Source organism: Pezoporus flaviventris, unplaced genomic scaffold (genome assembly GCF_033815535.1).
Source record: "Pezoporus flaviventris isolate CSIRO_AGI_PZ_B2104156 unplaced genomic scaffold, CSIRO_AGI_Pfla_v1 ptg000013l, whole genome shotgun sequence".
Classification (NCBI taxonomy): domain Eukaryota; kingdom Metazoa; phylum Chordata; class Aves; order Psittaciformes; family Psittacidae; genus Pezoporus; species Pezoporus flaviventris.
This window is the reverse complement of record NW_026892561.1, coordinates 24,189,605-24,210,111: the sequence shown is the minus strand read 5'-3', so window position 1 is coordinate 24,210,111 and position 20,507 is coordinate 24,189,605. Positions and strand designations below refer to the sequence as shown.

Below are 20,507 nucleotides of genomic sequence, written 5' to 3'. Positions count from 1 at the left end.
GCTTAATATATAGGGTATGTTAAACATCTGCAGAATAAACCTTAATGTTAAAGGTATACACCGAGTTTTATTTGTCCTGTTTATTCTTTTACAGCCATGCCCATGCACTTACTTGCTCTCAGTGGTCCCACAGGGCTCACCTGCTCCTCAGTTAGATTACGCTCACTGAGCAAGATGCACCTCCCAGCTTTCCAACATTTCCTTTCTTGGGAAAGGGCTTGTTCCATTACTGAGACAGACTGCCAGCAAGTGTGAGGTGGTCCAAACTGCCAGGAAGTTATTATTACAATATATTATTACAATAACAATTGTAATAATCAAAGACTGATTCAAGCCCGAAGCTAAAAGGTAAGTCTGGATGTAGGTAATTACCTGGGAGGAAGATAGCCTGTTTGCTTTTCTGCTACCAATACTCAAAGATGTGCATGAATGCAATGCATTACTTTTTATCTCTACACTGTAACCTCCACCATGATTTATAAAGACTACTGGAACTTTGTTTAAAGGAAACAACTCAAAGCCAAACCAAGGAACCACTGCCCCTCCACATCACAGAAATGTTTTTCCTCCAGAGCACTTAATTGCTTGTCTTCCCTAGACACTTAAATCCTCCAACAAATACTTCTGACACCAAATCAGTGTCACTGGTGGCATCCCACTTGCCTGGGCTCTCCTTGTGAGAGACCACAAACAATGAGTGGTTCATGCCTGCTTTGCAACACTGAGTAAGCATGCTACCTCTGTAGAGACAGGCTAGGCTGAACAGAAGGGAACTGTGTTTTCAACTCAGGTGGAGACAAAACCGTTGGGGACAGAATTTATTAACAATAAATCAGACTGAAATATAAACAAATGCACACCCTAAAAGTTCATGAAAACCCGAACTAACCTATCAAAAAGAAGAAAAAGAAAATCCCTTTAGAAGCATTTACACTCAGTCATTGCCAGATAATTTTAAAGCACTTGTACAGAATGAGCCCTCTATGCAAAATTAAATTGATTTGTGCATTTTGTATCTCATACAACACTGTACAAACAAAATTACACTGAATATAGAGAAGTTATATCCAAAAGGCACACTAGCACCACACAGATCTTTGGTCTCAGAAAAACTTCCCTGGCTGATCTGTGTCATATGCAATAACCATATTTGCTCATTGTAAACAAAATCACAGCCACTCTAAGCACAATCACTCCCCTCTCATTCGGGCAGGCAATTTCCACTGCTCCTATTATGAATTTATCATGGTGGTGGTGCATCTAGCAGCAGCCTCTACATGGCATACACAAAAAAACCCTAACACCTTCTAGGAGTGAGGTGCAGAATTTGCTATGTATATGTTACTGACCTCCATCTGGGGACCTTTCAACCCCGAATACTGGAGTCCTACTAACAAAGGCAGAATCAACATTTTTCATTAGCTTCAAAACCTTCCAGCTGGCATCACAGGGGCTTTTTGTGAACAAGACAGAGAAAAGGAGGACACATTACTTAGCTGGCCTCTCAAATTACTGCTCAGCTGAGAATTTATTTCTAAGCATATCCATAGCTCTTCTCTGCATTTGGAAAACAAAGTTTCTCAAGCATTACTGTTTCAAACTCTATACTCACACTCCAAAACATCGAGGATTAGAATATGGAAAAATGTACATATAAAGTTCTGCGTTGCAATAGGTCTGCATAAGAAACAAACACACAAATACATAAACTTCAGCTTGCTCCTTTCAGTCCAGTTCTACAAGATGCATTTTGTTTTTCATGAACCTGTATCTGCTGGAACAGTTGTAGCCATACCGACCAACCACCTTCAGCTGACTCAGAAGGAATGATGTGATTTAGATCTCAACTAACGGTAAAGCCAGTGAGGTTCGGTGTTGTGTCCTTCCAAATAAAGAAAATTAGTCTGCAATCAACACTTTTCAAGAGCTGCTGCTCTGCATCTCAGAGAACCACATTTGCTCCAACATGAAATTCAGCATTGCTCTAAAATAAATAAAACTCAACTACTGGAGCATTATGTGTTATCTGTGTATGCAAATGAATGTGCTTAGCACATCAGTGTTAACAACCTGACCACTGCTATTACAATGTTAGAAAAAAGACAGCATTTCAAAGGAAAGAGAAAAGCTGCCTACATTGGAAAACTACCAGGTGAGTTTTAATGGCTGCTTTCCACTACTGCCCTTTTGTGAACCATTTTCCCATTATTGTGTTTATCAATTCTGAGAGGAAGTGGATGAATTGAAGCACAGGTCAGAGATTTTCTGTGATTTCTTTGTCATGCGTGGAGATCCATGCAGTGGCGGCTATCAAGTGTCTACAATCACTTTATGTCCTATGTAGTTTAGGAGTTAAAGCAGCATTGCCTGGTTTGTTTTAGGACCCTGAAGTTACTGAGCAGTAAATCGTCCCCACCACATGAATAAGACTAGATTTTAAACTGGGAGGTGTCTTCTCCTACAGAATATCCTGTTTCAGTTTAAAGTCTATTATCCAAAGGGGTTACCTGAACTTGCACATGGAAGCTCTTTCTGCAAACATCTGATGCAGCGTCAGTGACCTTGGTGGGTCTCATGGCAACCACATCACACAAGGAAATGGCCTTGGCTCTTCAGTTGCCACCACATACCAAGAGGCACAATGCAAGGTCTCATCAGAAGCATAAAGCTTTCTTCTGGTGCTATGGAAACGGGTGGTGGTTTTACATTATCTTTACCCTAGGGGAAGGTAGCATCACTACCAGAGTTGCTATACCTTTCAGGCTGTGTCCACTTGCTTGTTTCTCAAGGTGAAACTCCAAAACAAAAGCCTTACCTTCTCTCTTTTTGTGTGTTAAAGCATTTGCTTTTGAAGTCTGCCTATGGCAAATACACTGCCTGTGTTACGTGCATATCTGCCTCAGCAGCAGCCAAGCTCCAAGGCAAACCACAGTTCTGGAAAGTTGTTGCTGTTGTCCTAACAGCTGTGTCACATGAGGGGATGTTACTGAAAAGCCAACCCCCAGTGAAGAATTTAGTGTTTCCTGGTCGCTGTTATTTTTGAGAGAAAGAATAACAAACAGCACTAGCTTTGTAATTCACTGGTGGAACTAACTGCTCTCTTTTTTTATTTAGTGGAGGGCTTTCTGATCTCTCTTGCCTATCCAGCACTTCATATTCACTGAAGACTAGCACAAATTCCATGAAGTCATAACCAGTTATCACTCAGAAGTGAAGAACATAAAAAAGGCAACAAAGACCAAAGAAGATTGTCCATAGCCATGTGTAAAGAGAAGGTTACTTCTGATGTGTTCACATTCTCACGGTTTCTTTGAATGAAGAAACAAAGTTCTTCATTTCAGTGTTAAAAAAAAAAAAAAAAAAAAAGGATTATTCATTCCACAAAAGTTTAACAGTAGAATTAAGAAAAGAAACGGAAGAAATAGTAGGAGTGATTGCTGCAGATAAAGCTGCTGATCATGGTGGTGTGCATGGGTGCAGCCTTGGGCACTGGCACAGTTTTTTTCAACTGCCACAGGTCAATCAGAAGTTGATGAAATACTTTCTCTCCAGTATCTGGTAGCCAAATACAGAACTCGCTCCACACAAGACTGCTCCAGGCAGCGAGGCTCTGCACACATGGCGTACATTTTCACTCCTAGTTCAGATCCTTTGAACACAGATATCTCCCAACTAATTCACAAAGGCATAATAAATTCAGTGAGCAGTATGTAAAAAAGACAGTTGCTTGGTCAGTCTCCTCTGCTGAGCATTACATCCTGTCTCCAAAGGCCATTTACTCTGACACAGGAGGCAGAGAGCAAGAGTTTCTTCTCAAGGTGGCAATGTCACTTTAGAGTAAACTATTGGAGATATTAGGACTACATGCATCTTCCATATCAGTCCTAGGCTGCTGCCCAGGCCTTGAATTGTAATAACAAGGCCCGTGTCTTAGCCAGGTTTAGAGATGACAACAGATGCATCCCATCAGATAATCCCTGAATCACTGTGCAAGGCATACGCCATGCAATGTCAATAACCTAACCCTCTTCTCAGTAGGTCGCCAGTAAAGCTCATTACAGGAAGTTGGCTCTGTCCTTCAACAATGTGACAGGTGATTCTTGAGGAAAGGAACTGTTCTCACTTCCTGTAGGACTGGCTGCCTGCAGAAAAACAGCAAGAAAGGATCTGTCAGCTGAAAGCAGGATTTATTACAACACAGGAGCTGCCTGAGGGCAACACTTATACAACCTGTACAGTGACACAAACACCACAAAGAATATATAGAAAGGCACCTTAACCACTGATGTTGCAACTTAAAAAACGCAGAATGTATTTATGGCAACCACTCCGCAGGGGACACTGAAAGAACTCGTGAAGGAACAGGGGGTTACCAGGGCCCAGTGACACACCTGATAAAAATCATTCCTCATTCTTCTGGTAGAGATTTTTGTACTACTCTGGCTCCACTGTGCCCTAGACACAACTTGGTACACTGCGAACAGCTTCAGCTCGCCCACACAGAGTTGCTTGGAACAGACGCAGAGTAAGGAACAGGGTAGATTAAACCATTCAACTATGTCCACATGGGGCACATAAGCACAGTTGAAAAAGTCTAAATGTTCTAGCCATGCTGCCAGTGTCGTCCCTGCACGAGCTAGGAAGTAGAATCCGCAGAAAACCCCAGCATGGCCGATTTCATTTGGAGGAGCTTGGTTTTGCTTTAATGTACAACTTCAGAGCTCAGCTAACAGCAGCAGGCTACATCTCATGCAGGAATCTTGCCTCAGGGCTGTAGCTCCACTTGTACCTGTGCTTCCTCTGCATTCCTCAGGCATTCCACACACTCCAAGTGCCAAGAGGAACAGTCCAGCTGGGTTTATGTAAGAACAACTTATTTCCAGAAAACACACCCATAACATTGAAAGCAAGTTAAACATGTGTCTCTAAGGTAAGTGAGCACATCAAGTAAGTAAAATCAGAACTAATCCTTTTCTCATCATGTCTATCAACTATAATAACTTGTATTTCTGGAGAAATACCAAGAAATCCGCAAACTAAACACAAGCTTCCACTAGGACAGAATCTCTTGATATGTAAAAACCTACATACCTATGCAGCAGCAAACGGGAGGCATCGACTGCTGAAAGCTACTGATTGCTGATATCTATGTGTCAGATACAATTTTGACTTACAGATGAGTCAGCTAGGAAATTAAAGGAACAGTTGCACAGAGCTTTACTAGGGAAACATTAGGGGCTCACCTGCTTCAAATGCCTTCCCTGCATCTTTAAGTAACAGCTCGGAACTACCTTTGAGAGCCTCAAGTGTTTAAAGTCCTTTTTAGTCCTTTGAAATCTGGTCCTTATCACCTTCCTCTCACTTTTCCTAACCATAAAAAGCCTGTGAAAGCCTGCACAAGATGTACAGTAACTAACAGGTGCTCTGTGACAGCAGAGAGCAATGCAGGACACATACACAGCGTGAATGGAAGAAGACTTTTTTTGCAAAATAATTTATTTGCTATTTTTAGCAGGAAGATAAGAGTTTAACATTCAATTGCTGACACCAAGTCTGTCTCATGGCACCTGTGGGCAGATAGTAAACAATTACCTGGAACCCCAATAGGAAACTCAGGAGAAAAGCTAAATGGACACATAGTAAGATGTGATGCCCGTTATACGTTCAGCTTTAGGATGCACAGATACAGCTAAGAGGTGTGTTGAAGGACAAATCCAACCCAGTAAAAGTCAGAAGAGCCAAAGAGTCTGGACTTACTGAATTAGCAGAGAAACCCAAGTGATATACAATTCTGATCATCCTCTGCTCTTATGCCATTTCAAGATAAAATACAGTAAACACTATGCCACTGGAAAAAGAACTTTCTCCAGAGCCCTCTGAGAGCAACATATGTATATTGCATCTTTCATAGGACATCGGCACCCAGGAGCGTTAAGCTGTCCTGGAGAAACTAGAACATGCGGAGGAGTATTTATGTGCACACACACACTATGCTTTTCCCTTCTTCAGCAGAGTTTCTCCTTTTCAATTGGCCAGTGCTTTTGTAAATGAACTGAAAGAGGAAGCAGGGACACTCTCGGGTGTTAACACCACATTCAATCAGGGCAGAACAGTGCTGCTATCACAGGAAACAGAAATGTCAGAGGTAAAGCACATGGCATATGCAGCATAAGTAAATCCAAAAGAGCTGGCAATATTACCTAAGCATAGGACTGCTCAAGCAAGTACCCTCTAGGTCAAAACCTCTCTTCACCACCAAGGACATTCCCTACCATTGCCTCACCTGTACTCCCTGAATGTAAACCACCCCATCTCCCTGCACATGCAGCTGTGTGGAACAACAATCAGTGAACAACGCAGAAGACTTAGGAAGCTCTTTCCTGTTCTACTGGTTATTTACTAGGTTATTTCAATTCTCTGTGTTTCATTTTCCCTACCTGTAATGAGGTGCTAAGGATATACACACACGTCAAATTTCTTGCAAAGGTTTGTAAGGTACTATGAGTTACCATGTGTTTGTGAAAGGTTTAAAGATAAGTTACATCTAACGAACAGAGCTGACGTTGCATTGTGATCAAATAATCATCACTAAACCTCTTCAAATATGTTTGGAATGAGAATATACAGCACATAGCTCCTGCCATTTTCATTGATGAATCCAGCTAGTCCTACCCACACTCCAGGGAAAAATCACGCTAATTACTCAAGAACGCATCTTTCTTCTCTCTTCTTCCAAACCTCTCCCCAGCTTATATACCATACACGTTTACTGTCGTAAGAGTATCTGAGATAACATTTCTGCTTTCTTGGGCTGGTGTTGGCTGGCTTAAAGCTAGTGTCCATCCTTTCCCTCTGACCTCAAGTTACAGACCTCTTCTGAGCCCACTGGAAACTAGTACTGCTTAAACCTCTTCAGGCAATAAGACCTCCATGTGGTTCTTAAATACGAGTCTCCAGCAGAATGATGACTGTCACAGGCAGCACACCAAGTTTTGGCTAGGCTGCCCTGCGCCTGTCTTCTGAACTGCCTGACATCTGGTCTACATTCAGTTGCAGTGCAGACACACCCAGAGATCCAAACTGAAGAACATTAAACACTTTACAAGAATGGAGCAAACGTGTGTGTCTGAAGATAAGGAAAAGGTCTTATGAAATCTAGAGGAAGTCTGAGACTAGAAGCTTCCCCCCAAGCTTCTGAGAATTCACAGAATCGTAGAAGCATAGAATTTGGGCCGCTTTTCTCCACCCAGATACAGGAAAAAGCATGTCTCTTTAACTGCTCACACAACAGCCTGGAAATAGGAGCAGCGTTCAGCAGGACATAATTACATGGTTGTATATCCTGCAGATGACAAGTACAATGTCACATACTCCTGGCACAGTTGTAGCATACAACTTCATTCCTGGAGAGCTACTACAGTGCTCCCTCCATTCCCACCCCAAGGTCTGACACACAGAATGATGACTTTTTCCACTTACTCTGTCTGCTCTTTGTGGATGATCCTGAGGAGCTGGGACGACTTGTGCATTGGGGTCCAGACTGAGAGAACTGGGGAGCAATGGCTGGGACCTTTCCCTTTCTAGGGCTGGCACTCTGCACTTCGGGAGTGCGAGGGATCTTAGGTTTGCTGGTGAAGGCTGAGGGAAACTCACTGTAGGAGGAGATGGAAAGGGTTAGCAATGCATGGAGAATTATGTATGTATAATAAGTCTGCAACCAAGTGAAACCCGCAGTACATGCTGTGACGGCATAACAGACTGCGCAAAATTCAGGGAGACTGCAAATGGAAAGGAACAGTGGCACTACAGGTACTGCCCTGGGGCATGTATTCACCGAGTTGCTTCTAAACTTGGCTCTATCGACCCGTCTATCCTACTCAAACATGGTTCTTTGGACAACAGGATTAAACAGGTTCAGTTAAGTCCCTTGCAAACAAGTAATAGATCTTTAGCTTGTTTTCCATTGTATTTATCACACACAGAGACTCAATCTGAGGCGCAAACAGGTATGCTACAGCACAGGAATGCATCCTTTTATGGCACTAACTATTACTTCTCCCAGGTATAGGTCACAATCTTGGCAGAAACAGGCAGCCTCCCTGGCTCCCAGCTGTGGTAAGATTTGTAGAACACCCTGAAGGCTTTGTCAAAAGAGCAAAAAGCTGCGATGGCATCTATGAAATAAATTCCCTAAGCACACAGGTTCCTTGCTCACACTGAGAACATAAAACAGCTGCTGCTATTTCACAGTCTGCTTGTGCGGCAAGAATACCATTCTTTAAAATGTAGTCCATGACTGTGTGAAGATACTTTGTCCTTCCCTGCCCCCAGCATCAGTAGTCTTTCCCAGGTACAAAAATTGAGGCTACCAGGAAACAGCAAGTCTCTAACGTAATTCAGAATCTATACTCATGTTTGCTCTAGTGAGTCAATTTTCTCTCAAAAGGAGAAAAGGTTAAACCGAAATAATAGCTACGTGAAAAAAGCTGACCATATTTAAATAGAAAATAGAAGAGCCAAAGGCAGGAGATCGAAAAAGGTGCCATCTAAAGATGAGATTAAAATGGAAAGTCCCCGTGTTATTAGCGCCATCAAAAGAACCTTTTGTGACCATCAGAAAGGGTGATTAGGCGGATTTTCAAGACATTTAATCTTGCCTCCTCCCCTGGGAATGCTGCTTAGTCAGCGCTGATTAGCCCTTCCATACCCCTGCTTCACCTTGCAGGGAGATCTGAGCAAGTGTTCCTTTTGTATTTTAAATGAAATGAATTGTCTTATTTTACATTTGTACACGCTAACTATTAAGGACAGAGACATGCTAACTGGCATGTCTGCTATGAGCCATCTCAGCAGCCCTCCACCTGTCTCCGAGTATTACAAGTATTACATTTGTCTCATTTCAAAGGAGGAGGTACCAGGAAAACAAAACCAAAAACCTAAGATCGGCCAGATAAAACCCCAAGCCGTGGGCCACAGACATATTTAAATATCTCTCACCATAAACCAGTCTCATTGTTACTGCTTTTTTGTCATTTTATTCACTTTAGTTCAAGAGCTGGGTTTTCAATTCACTTTTGCTTGTCATGGTAATCATATACATACTATAATAAGCTAACACAGACACAAAAGGAAGAACCAACAGCTTCACCACCACAGTTTTTGAGCGGTAAATGAGCTTTCTTTCCCTCTATTCAGCAATAGGTAACAAAGGTCTGGATCTGTATCCCCATACACTAAGAAATGTTTTTATAGCCATCAGTAATCTTCACAGAGTTCCACTGCAGTAACCTGGGCAGATGGACTGTAAGCACTCCAGACACAAAGTAATGCAACCGGAGTCACTATACCAAAGAGCAGTCACTATACCAAAGAGTCACACAGTGGTCACACAGATGGCTCACATCGTTGCAAACTCTTCAGGAGAAGATTATATAAAATAAGCTGGTAGCAAACACTATAAAATTGAAAAAAAACACAACCTCTAAACCCCAGAGCAAAACAAAACTGCTGCTTTTCTAGCAGGGTGCAGAGCAGATCTTGGTCTCGATGTGCCCAGGTGCCACGGAACCACCTCATCTTTTACTACACCAATAAACAGGCTGAGATCAACAGAAAAGAACTAATCCTCAGAATAACACAGAAAACTGCTATTTGGCATCCTTTAGAAATTGATGAGATGAAGAAAGAAGCAGCAAAATCTAACTGTGGGAAAATGTTCCACAGTATTTAGTAAAGGAGTCATTTACAACAAGGTGCGGTAATTTGAGAACAAGTGCTCAAGCAAACTAAAAAAAACCCCAAAACAACCAACCAAACAAAAAAACCCCAACCTGCAACAAACTCACTTGAACATACAAAGATGACTAGACCATTTTGTCCAATAGAAATACACTTGGACTTTGGGCGATTTTTACCAGATTATCAGAAAACCAAGACCATTAGAGACCTAAGAAGGCCTTGTAGAGTTTAAACCCTTTATTTCAAAATAAAAAGATACAGGCTTTTTCAGCCATCCACAATTGTAAACTCAAGTCTACTACTAATTTGGCCTTGATTAGCTAAAAAGCAGAACAGATTTATATTCTTATATTATTAAAATGCAGCAGAGAATAGCAACTCAGGGCAGCTGCCAGTCTGACATATATCAGCTATAACAATCATTTGTGCCTGTGGAAAGAACCACAATAAACATGCCACTGCTGTGGTCTCATTCTTCTCTCAGAGTGACAGCGTAATTTCACTGATCTCTGTGCAGTTAAATTCCCAGTCTATACTGCTAAGGAAGAGGGGATATAGCAGTGACCATAATTCATCCCTCTTTTTCTCACACATACCTCTGCTAGGAAGGTCTTGGTATTTGCCTAGTAGGAAGGACACATGTCTTACAGCGGTCAAAACTATGACCAAAGCAGTGATACATTTGCTCTGTTTGTTTTGCAAACAAATTAAAGCATGTTTCCATGAATGAAAGAATGAAAAGGCACGTCCAGCTATTGCAACACCAACACATTAACAAAAGACCTTGACACAGGAACCCCTGTGTTTGGACTGTGAATGGCTGTATTCCCATATCCGTAACTCGAGGCTGCATTTGTAAATACAAATTATTGTATGCATGCTAAGAAAGCACGCAATAAAAAGACACTATCTTCTCTTGCGGAATACTGCACCTGTTCCTTCAGTTAGAGATCCATCTATTAGTGAGATTTAGACATACATTTATGCAGAAAAATTAAAATTACGGAAGACATATCTTTTTAATAATAGATTATAACTGTATAGAAGCAAAGCCTCTCACCAAGGTGGGGGAAAGATGTTACCAATTTGGCTTGCTTCTTGCAAGCCAAGGCCTGAAAAATAATCTCTCCATCACAAAGCAAGCAATTTGACCATAAAATTCTCATTTGTAATATGTGCTTGGCTTCTGTTAGGACAGGCAACAGAAACAAAACCAGTAATGCTGGGATGAGACCATGATTACTAGGCATTTCAGCTGCTAACCAGTGATAATTCGTTGACAATACGTAACAGCTCAGATGTCACCATGGAAACAGCACAACTGGGGGTAAAACAAAAAAAACCAACCAAACAAAAAACCCCAAACCAAACCAACCAACCAAAAAACCAACACACAACCAAAACCACACCAATCCCCCCCAAACAAAACACCCCAAAACCACACACAGGCGTCTGTAGGCCAGAAGGAAACAAAACTCTAAGCAGAGAGTCCAATTTTCAGAAGTGCTAAACACAAATAGCTAAGCAGTTTGAAAAATTAGATCCATAAAGAACTGGTAAAACCTTTCCTTAAACACATCTCCACCCATTCTGTTTTTACTGTGTTTTACTTCTGGAATGTACTTGCTTTTATAATTTCTCTACACTCACTGTTTAAAACTTGGCCCAATCAAATTAGCTATAGGAAAAAGCTGTTAATGTCTGAAGGATACATACAAGCCCTGAAAAAGTTTGGTAAACCTTGGGCCAATTGCTAATGAATTCCTAGTTCCCATCCAAGATACAACATCACAGTCCTACATATGACAAAGGCTTCACAGAGGGGTCAAGGTATGAACAGGAGAAGGAGAGGAAGGATCTTTCATCTTCTTTTGAGAGAAATTGTTTCAAAGAAGAGTTGAAACCCATTGCTGAGAGAACTCATAATACTGCTCCCTTGCTATACCTGTCTAGAGGATAAACTGGGGATTCTGGTCAGCCATGCTAGTAACTCAGCATGTTTAAACCCCCTTAATCGACATAAATGCTTCATTTCTCTTCCTCCTGCAAGTTAGTTCCTGCCCTGTTCCCACAGTCCTACCTATTTCTTTACTAATAAATGACTTTTCATGGGTTAGAGTCGAGTCATCTAAGGAAGCAATCAGGAAATTTTATTTGCAAAACACTGCATTTTGCATACATGTGAAGTTCATTAATAATGTCTTGCTTGAAATTTTTCCTGTTCTAGACCAGATGCTTAGGAATTGAACAGCTGCCTCTGGCACAATTAGGGGTATTTTGTTTGGCAAGCACAGTCACAGCTGTCTCAGACCAGACTACATCATACATCAAATGACTTAACAGATTGTCTTTACAGCAGCAAGGAATTAGCTGGTAAGTCCTCTCAGACTCCTCTTGCACTTCTAGATACTCCTCTGGATAAACCATACCTGTGTGATTGCCCATTTACTTCATCCTGGGTGAAGTCAGTAGATCGGGAAGACAAGGTATTGTCACTAGCTGAGATGCTTCGGTCCACTCTATGGCCTGAAGAGAATTCTCTAGATGACTTAATTTCAACTGCTATTAAAAAATAAAAAAATCATCAAAACAAAACAAACAAAAAACCCAACAAAAAATATCAACAAAAAAACCACAGTTCGGTGAGGAGCTGTCTCTTTACAATTTTACTAAAACCACAATCAAATCACAGTTCCTGCTGAATGAAGGAAACCTTGAGATAATAGCAGGCTACTGCATTAGCATGGCAGAGTGCATTATAGCTCATGAGCTGAGCCAAGCCAACTGCAAGTGTGCACATTTCCAGCCCTTTGCAGTCGGAAAGTAAAACACACTTGGATCATTTTCAAAGCATTCACAATAGGCTAGTATCATGCAGACCATCAGTTAAGGTATATCAGCTAATGACCAGTATCTCATTAAATCCACAGGAATGTAACCATTTGCAGTTGTCTGTACATATCCATAGCAGGATAGGCAGCCACTGTGAATAAAACCCATTGTTTTACACTTCTGTCAGACTTCAGTTCTATTACATTTGTTCAAGACGCCTCACTTTCTGCCTTGCACTAATGGAGAAGGGAAGGACAGTCAGTCTGCCGAGAGACGAAAGGCTACCAAGATGTGCAAGTTCAGTAAAAGTTTAGGGAAAATTCCTAGCTCCATTCCTCCCATGCTCAGGACAGGCTGACATCCTATCTGGTCTCACATGTTGATATGGATAAAAATCAGGTCACAGGCATTTGGCTGCTCAGAGCGTGTTCTGTTTGAGATTCAGAATAGTAAGTATAGTAAGATGACCAGAGTTCCTCTTTAGTCAACAAGTTTTTTGTTCATAGGAGACAAAACAGAAAGGGCCAGAATTATTGATTCTTCACCAAAGTGATAAAAATCAGACAACATCAGACTGACTCGAGAACAGCTGAATATATCCAGCTGTGAAGGACATTAAGAACTGCTCTTATTTTTATAAAACAAAAGAGGATGAAAGTTTCTTGAGACTAAACTTATCTTCCTTGAGATATGACCTCGATGATATTAACTGTTCACACAAAGCTTTTATTCTGCTTTTTCACTTATTCATTTCACGATGTTACTGCATGAAACTCTGAATCCCAAAGTATTCACGTGATGCTCAAAAACACATATTCTGAAGTGAGCAGGTTCCTGGTACTGCATAATCACCATCAGACTAAGATCAGAACTCAACAAACTGCATATTTATTGCACAGCAAATATGTTTGGAAGGGCATGATGACAGTCTCTTGATGCAGTACAATTATTTTTACGCCTTTTTGTTATGTACTGTTCCCTGCCATATCTTAGAAAGGCACTAGAAGAGAAAGGGCTCATTTTCAATTGTCTTAAATTAAAGCCTTTCCAATTTAAAAATTGCAAACCCCACCACCTTTTGGAAAACAGGGGATGTCCAAAGATTCATTCCAATTATCATTATACAGAATGAAAGCACTGTCACTGACATGAACAACCAGGGATCCAGCAGCGCAGTCTCTCTTTTCTCTTCTCCTACTCCTGATTTCTAAATCCCAAAAGGTAAGAAAGACAAGCATGTAGCTCACTGGCTACTTGCAAAAACCTGAAAGAAGCCTATGGCGATCTTTCAAGTAGCCCACTGTTGCCTTATAGCCTGGATTAATGCCAGGAAGAATTGTCTCTGCCACACTCACAAATAATTTGTCTTTTTACATGTATAATGCATATAAACTTGCAATATGCTGTACATATATTCCTTTTTTTTTTTTCTACAAGAGAAGAGTATATTCTAGTACTCTGATTATTACCTATCTGCACATAATTTTGACTGAAAACAGTTAACACGCTGTTCCCCCCCCCCCCCCCCTTCTATATAGGAGAACTATCAAGTCAGCACGCTTTTGATTAGTTTACAACCTCTCCTGTTCCAAGTTGCTGCCCCTGGCCAGTTAACCTCCCCGTAAAATGGGCTCAGCTATACTCGAGGTGCTATTGTGCAAAGGGAGGCTTGAGGAGAGGACCGCAGCTCTCATTCCTACACAACAGTGAGAAACCAAGTGCCCATCTTGAACAAGACGTTCATCTGCTTCTATCATACGGCTTTCATTCAGCATGTTATATTTATCAGCTCTAGGCATTACACAAGCAAATTCCTGCCTGTAAGACTTTGGTTACTTTTCTCAGAATCCTTTTCATTTCCTCTAGGAAATTTAAAAAAATAAAAGAGTGAAAAGTATGCTATTCCTTTACTGCTTCAAAGCATATTTTTCAGCAAAGTAAAGGCATGCTTTGTCTGACCTTATTAATAATTCTGTACCGGATATACCGCAAGATCCTTTATCTAAGACTGCAGAACATTTTGCCTTAAATCCCTAATTGGAAATGTTAATGAGTCCCTGCAAGAAGGCTGAAACTCCCACATCTGAAGTTCCATGATCCTGTGGATATTAGAAATTAAGAAATAAAGTATTTCAGAAGGCTATAACCTTGTACATTCCATCATATTTCTGAGTTCTCAGGTCCAGCTGAGTTTGTATTCATTTCAGTTTAAGTTGCAAGGACAGAAGCTTAGCAGCATCACCCACAACACAGCTATACAGCACAGGGCTTCCCATCCTCCACAACCTTTAATGGTTTGAATGTAGTTGCAAATCTAAGCAGATAACTGCAGCTGCCTTCAACTTTAATACAGAGGTCTAGCCAACAGAGCCTGCAGGTGCCAGCAGACAGTGATTCATTTAGATCCAAACAAGGGTATATTTGATCAAGTAAGGGGCTTTACTTGTTGTGAAGTGCACAGTCTCTGGGCTGCAGCTCTTTCCCTAGGCAGAGGGCATCATGGAGATACAGTATACTTTGCATATTGGAAGCCCTGGGTAGGATAGTTGGCACTTCCGCAGGAAGCGAGATGGAGTGAGGCAAGTGAGACTATTAGTCTCTGTTGACCACACATTACCTTCTGCAGCCACTTATTTAGCTCAAGTCAAAATCCAACCGTGTGCCCCAAGGTCTTGCAGAATGCCTCAGGGTTGAAAAATGGAAGGCCAGTTCCAAGGCTGCATTTAAAAAACAACAAATCTACAACACATAAGCTAAACCCCAAATGCCTGCCCCAGTCAAGAAAGACAGACACAGTTAACAGCAGCATTCACAGAATATCCTTACATGAAGGGGAAACGCAGAGGTCAGAAATGCTGGAGGTGCTCCCACAAGTGGAAGAATGATCACTTGGCAGAGACTGCAGCTTCTCATCCCTATCATGATAAGAATTGGTATAATTTTCTGGCCTAGAGGAGAAAGGAGAATGCAGGGTGATGAATGCTTGCAGCACAAAATGTTGCATGAGAGTAAATTCTAATTTTTTCTAATTGTCTGCAATGACATAGAAGATTATTGACATTATTTTATATTTCATATTGCAAATTAGTACTCAGGACATAATTTAACTGCATGACTGCAGCTCCCTCAAACCAGGTGATGCTAAACATATTTGAAATTAACACTTTTTTCTGCTGCAATAAAAGAGTCAAGGAAAGGAAACTGTAACTCCTTGCAGCCTGAAGACCCAAAATGCACCAGGACACTTAAAAGAAAAAGCCTGTAGCAGTGCGGCTGGGAGGTCTTGAATACTCCGCTTTTTCAAGGATTTAAGATTTGCTCCCGAATATTACAAGGATTTCACTTTACAGAGCAATACGCAATACAGATTTAAAACAAAGTAGATAAGAAATAGAACTGCTGATTTCCCAAGTGAGGTTGATCAGTGAAAAAGTGAAGTAGCAGAAGGACAGAACAGGGTCAAGATTGCTTAGTAATAAGCAATAAAACACAGCAAGAGGGGTGTGAAAAGTGAGTGAAGATAAGTTGGCAGACACAGAAAGTCTCCCTGTCCAATATCAGGTTAGAGTAACTAGATTATATTTCTAGTTAGAAAGGACACAGTCCAACAAGGCAGTTAATGATTTCAGAGCTAAATCAGTTTCTAAGGAAACACCTTGCAGAATATTAAGTAGTTCAGTCCCCCTTGAGTGATCTCAGCCAGTGCTTCTTTAAAGAGAAGGGGAAAAAAAGAGGAGAGAGAAAAAAAAAAAGAAAAAAGGCAATTTTCCAGTATTTCCTGGCTCCCTCAGCTCCATACAGCAAGAGCTTGTCTATATTGGGATCTCATGACAACTCATTTGAAGTAACTAGAGCCTTGTCTGCACTGGGAAGTCATAGAAAAATTAGCATGGAATATCTGCTACATGTGCAGTGGCTATTCTGCATTAATTTTCTGTGTGAATACTTCTATTCAGCACTAGATATTCACCCTACCCCTCTTCTCCCCTCCTTTTGGAGGTAAGAACCAACAACTCAAAGATATACATTATAGTATCTCCATCAACTGTTTCATCTTTTACAATGTTTTTAAAATGCAATATGTTACATCAAGTCTCACAAGAAGAGCTTCAAACAAGTTCTATTCACTTCAGTTCTGAATGCAAGCATTTATGCAAATTTTTAATGTAGTTTAACTACTCTGCTGAGTCCAAAACTTCAGATAATTCAGATCAACTGTCCTGGATTATCCCTTGGTAGACAAGCTGCAAATGAGGCAAAAGTCTGTCATTTTTCATGCCATTTCATCCAACACAAACACAAGCCACTTAAATTATTTAGAATATGAAATACATTTAGTTCAGATACTGCTTTCAAACTAAGGCAGCTAAGATTTGGTCAGTTTTATTGTTCTCCTCTTGCATGGCTTTCTACGACAGCATTTCCTCATTTTAGCATATGAATTCCCACTAAAATTTGAACAGCGTAAAAGCCATCAAAGCATGTGCTTTTCTGTTGTAAAATTTAGTTCAAGAATGTCTTCATCTATTTACTGCAGTATTCTTGCACACAAATTAGATACAAAGTACAAACTTCTCATTCAGGTTGATACCTCATGACTCCTTACGACATGAGAGCCCCAAACAGTCATATTAATTCTACCATTAGGACAGAGCAGCAAGGAAATTAATTTTCACATATTTTCACTATGTTGGATTTCTGCTGTTTACATTTTTCCTCCCTAGCGTGCAGAGTGAAGCAATCTGTAAAGACTGCTTTATACCATCAAACTAACAAATCTCTTAGACACACAGCTACCAGAACCAGTATGGTTCTGCAGAAGGATAGGGAATTCTGATGTATACCTCAAGGGGACTTCAGGATGAGAAAAGCCAATGAATTAAATTGCATGACGTTAATTGCTATATAACACTGAATATCCTCACTTCTGTGGTGGCTACATGCACATCACTGCACTGGACACCTTGCAGCACTCTGGATTCGGGGACCTGAATCCGACTCCATTTTGACTGCTGTATCAAGGGTATTACAGTAAAAATCACCCAAATTAGTGAAGAATACATTTTGATGAAATTGGATCAGAGTAGCAGTAAGAGAATCAGAATTGGCTTCAGCATGCAACAATCCAACACCATCTTTCTGCCCTGAAAGACTGTTATGAAAGATGGAGCCCAACTCATGGACTAAATGAACTCAACAGATGCTTTATAGGGACGGCCCATAGACTAAGGGAACAGTATCTGTGTATCTATATCAAAAGACCAGGAAAGGTGGTGGTGTATTGGAATGTGTGGGACCTGGGCATGATGGGTATGGAATAAGGGGTGGATACTATCCCAGTTTCAGTGGGATACAGTTAATTTTCTTCCCAGTACCTGGTACAGTGCTGTGGGTTTGGATTTACTCTGAGAATAATGCTGGTAACACACTGATGTTTTAGTTGCTGCTGAGCAGGGCTTACTCTAATCAAGGACTTTTCAGTTTCCCATGCTCTGCCAGCAAGGAGGGACGCGAGAAGCTGGGAGGGAGCCGAGATAGGATTCCTGACCTGAACTAGCCAAAGGGCTATTCCATACCATAGAACCTCATGATCAGCATAGGAACTGCAAGAAATGAGTGAGTGGCTGTGTGGTGCTTAGTTGCTGGCTGGAGTTAAATCATGACAGTCCAGCAGTGACCTGAAGCCATCTTGCAGAGGCATGAACTGCATATTTGTTCATAAGGAGATCCAAGTTTTGACAAAATATGGAACTAGCATCACTTGGTATCCCAGGATACTGTTAAGTAAACGTGCTGCCTGGGTAGATGGTGGTGGTAGAGATGAACACAATCTCTTCTAGAGATTATTTCTGATGCATAAATTGCAGTGTGCTACGTGGCACCAGGAAATAAAAGCCACTTCCCCAGGCTTGCTATTGTTTTTTTGACTTCCCACACGTGAGTCACTTCATTTTCACAAGCTTGTTTTTCCCTCCACTTATAGAGCAGGAATGTAATAGTTAGACACTCTGATGGTAACTAAGATTTGCTCCTGAAAAATGCTTTCTAAATAGTCCTAAGGCTACCCTAACAGCCGATTCCACAGAATCAGTCCGGTCTCCTAACCCACCATGGGCAAAATACTGGCAGGTAAAGTGGGACCTTGAACCTGGTAACGCTGACCCTGCAGTAAAGTGGCACTGTATGTTTACTCATGTATTAGCCTGTTTTTTGTTTTTTTTTTAAGGCTTGCAATTCTTTTGGAGGATTGGAGGACTAGCAGTGATTAGATAATCACTGTGCTACTAACATAAGCTTATATTAACTAGTTGCTATTTTCTTCTTACACAAAAACAGACACGCATTTAATATATTGGGAGAGGCTTGCAAAAGCGGCGGACATTATAATAGTGCAAAAGCTGACCACTGTGAGGAAGGACACAAAGTAAGAACTCCAAATATACCCTGGGATAGCCAAATGCTCTTTTCTGAAGACAAAATATTCTGAAAGAATGAAAGAAAGAAAGAGAGAGAGATCTTCCACATTAAAATGAGGAAGAAATATATTTTAAGAAGTAGAAAATATGAACAAGAAAGCAAGGAGTGGCAGAGGGGATGACATGGGGCAGTCTTCAGGATTAATACATTCTTCTAAGAAATGCCTCTACATTCCAACTTCATTACAATGTTGTATTTCAGGTTACCCATTCATGTTAACATACTTGGCTATACCAACACCATGACTTTGGAGTACTATTATCTGTACTTGGTTAGAGTGGCATGTAGGCTCTCAGCTTAAGTGTCTGCAGAAATGAAAACATTAAAATCTCATGATAAACTGCTGCCTGTACTGTAGCTGCCTGTATTTGATCAAATCCAAAACTGTATGCAACTGAAAGTAAAAAATAAATTTAAATTTGAGCTCTCATTGGTATTTTGTTTCCTCATTCAGGACAGTGAAAAGGAGAAGCCTCATTTCAAAAATTAAGCTATATTTGTTGTAACAGAAGACAGAGCATATTCAAGGCTCTATACTGTAAGATCTCTTTATTCCATTTTCAATTCCATTTCTGACCCAAATCACACCAAAAGCAAGGTGTCACACACCTTCTTGCTGGAAAATATATTTCTCCCAAAGCAGAAAATCCAACATAACAAGATTTTTGCCTTCCCATTTTCTTTTTAATCTGTCCTCCTATGGGTGGCTAGCAACTCTCCCCAGAGATATATACTTTCTTGCTTACAAAGTGGAAGATCACAGGCAGTTTAGACACACAGAAAGGACTGTGAACACACAGGATATAAAGCAATTTTAAATAAAACTGATCAGTGAAAATTAAAAAATAGTTTTAAGTACTGACCTCAGCCAATGGACCTTTCTCTGCTTACAATATTCCTCTCCTTACAGTATTCCTCTCCTTTCTTTTTTTCAAATTATCTTTAAGGAATGACAATGGCAATGCACTTTCAGGTACAGAAAGCGGATTGTGTATTTATCAGGCTTTTTTGCTGTGTTTTTTTTTGTTGGTTTTTTTTGTTGTTGTTTTTGTTTTTCTTTTTAAGTAGCTTAAAAGAATCCAACTTGGTCTCATTTGTTTGGACTTACAGTGGGTACACAGTTCTATGATAACCAGGCGTCACAGGTCTCTGGAGAGGTTCATCTGTACTTTGATGGACACCAGGAAACACCTTCTTCTTGGTTTTTGGAGTATGAGTCATTATCTGATACACAGAAAATAAAGAAATGAGAGGAGAAGGGGGGGCCCAAGAAAAGAATGCAGTTGAAAAACAGGTAACAGAAGCCTTAGAGAAAATTCTATAGGAGCACTGCATCAGAAACTTAAGTTGCATTTTAATGTCACTAGATAAAGTGGTGCCCAGAATCACTGTAGGCCTTTCCATGACCTCTCATCTTGGGTCACATTTCCATCATCAGCATTGGCAGACCTATGGATTCT

General features: G+C 40.7%; 1 protein-coding gene across 12 annotated transcripts in view; it reads right to left on the bottom strand.

The window, feature by feature from the left end:
• Nucleotides 1-805: 805 nt before the first annotated feature.
• Nucleotides 806-20,507, bottom strand: part of ARMC9 (armadillo repeat containing 9) — a 71,911-nt gene continuing 52,209 nt past the window's right edge. For 11 of the 12 annotated variants that reach the window (XM_061452247.1, XM_061452253.1, XM_061452243.1 and 8 more), the window contains 5 exons: nt 20,156-20,271; nt 15,397-15,518; nt 12,168-12,300; nt 7,480-7,652; nt 806-4,142 (listed from right to left, as the gene is read on the bottom strand). In XM_061452247.1, the coding sequence (XP_061308231.1) occupies nt 4,120-4,142; nt 7,480-7,652; nt 12,168-12,300; nt 15,397-15,518; nt 20,156-20,271 (567 nt within the window). In that variant the 3' untranslated portion in view covers nt 806-4,119. Of the gene's footprint in view, nt 4,143-7,479; nt 7,653-12,167; nt 12,301-15,396; nt 15,519-20,151; nt 20,272-20,507 lie in introns of those variants that run through there. The other variant, XM_061452254.1, reaches the window with a different exon arrangement.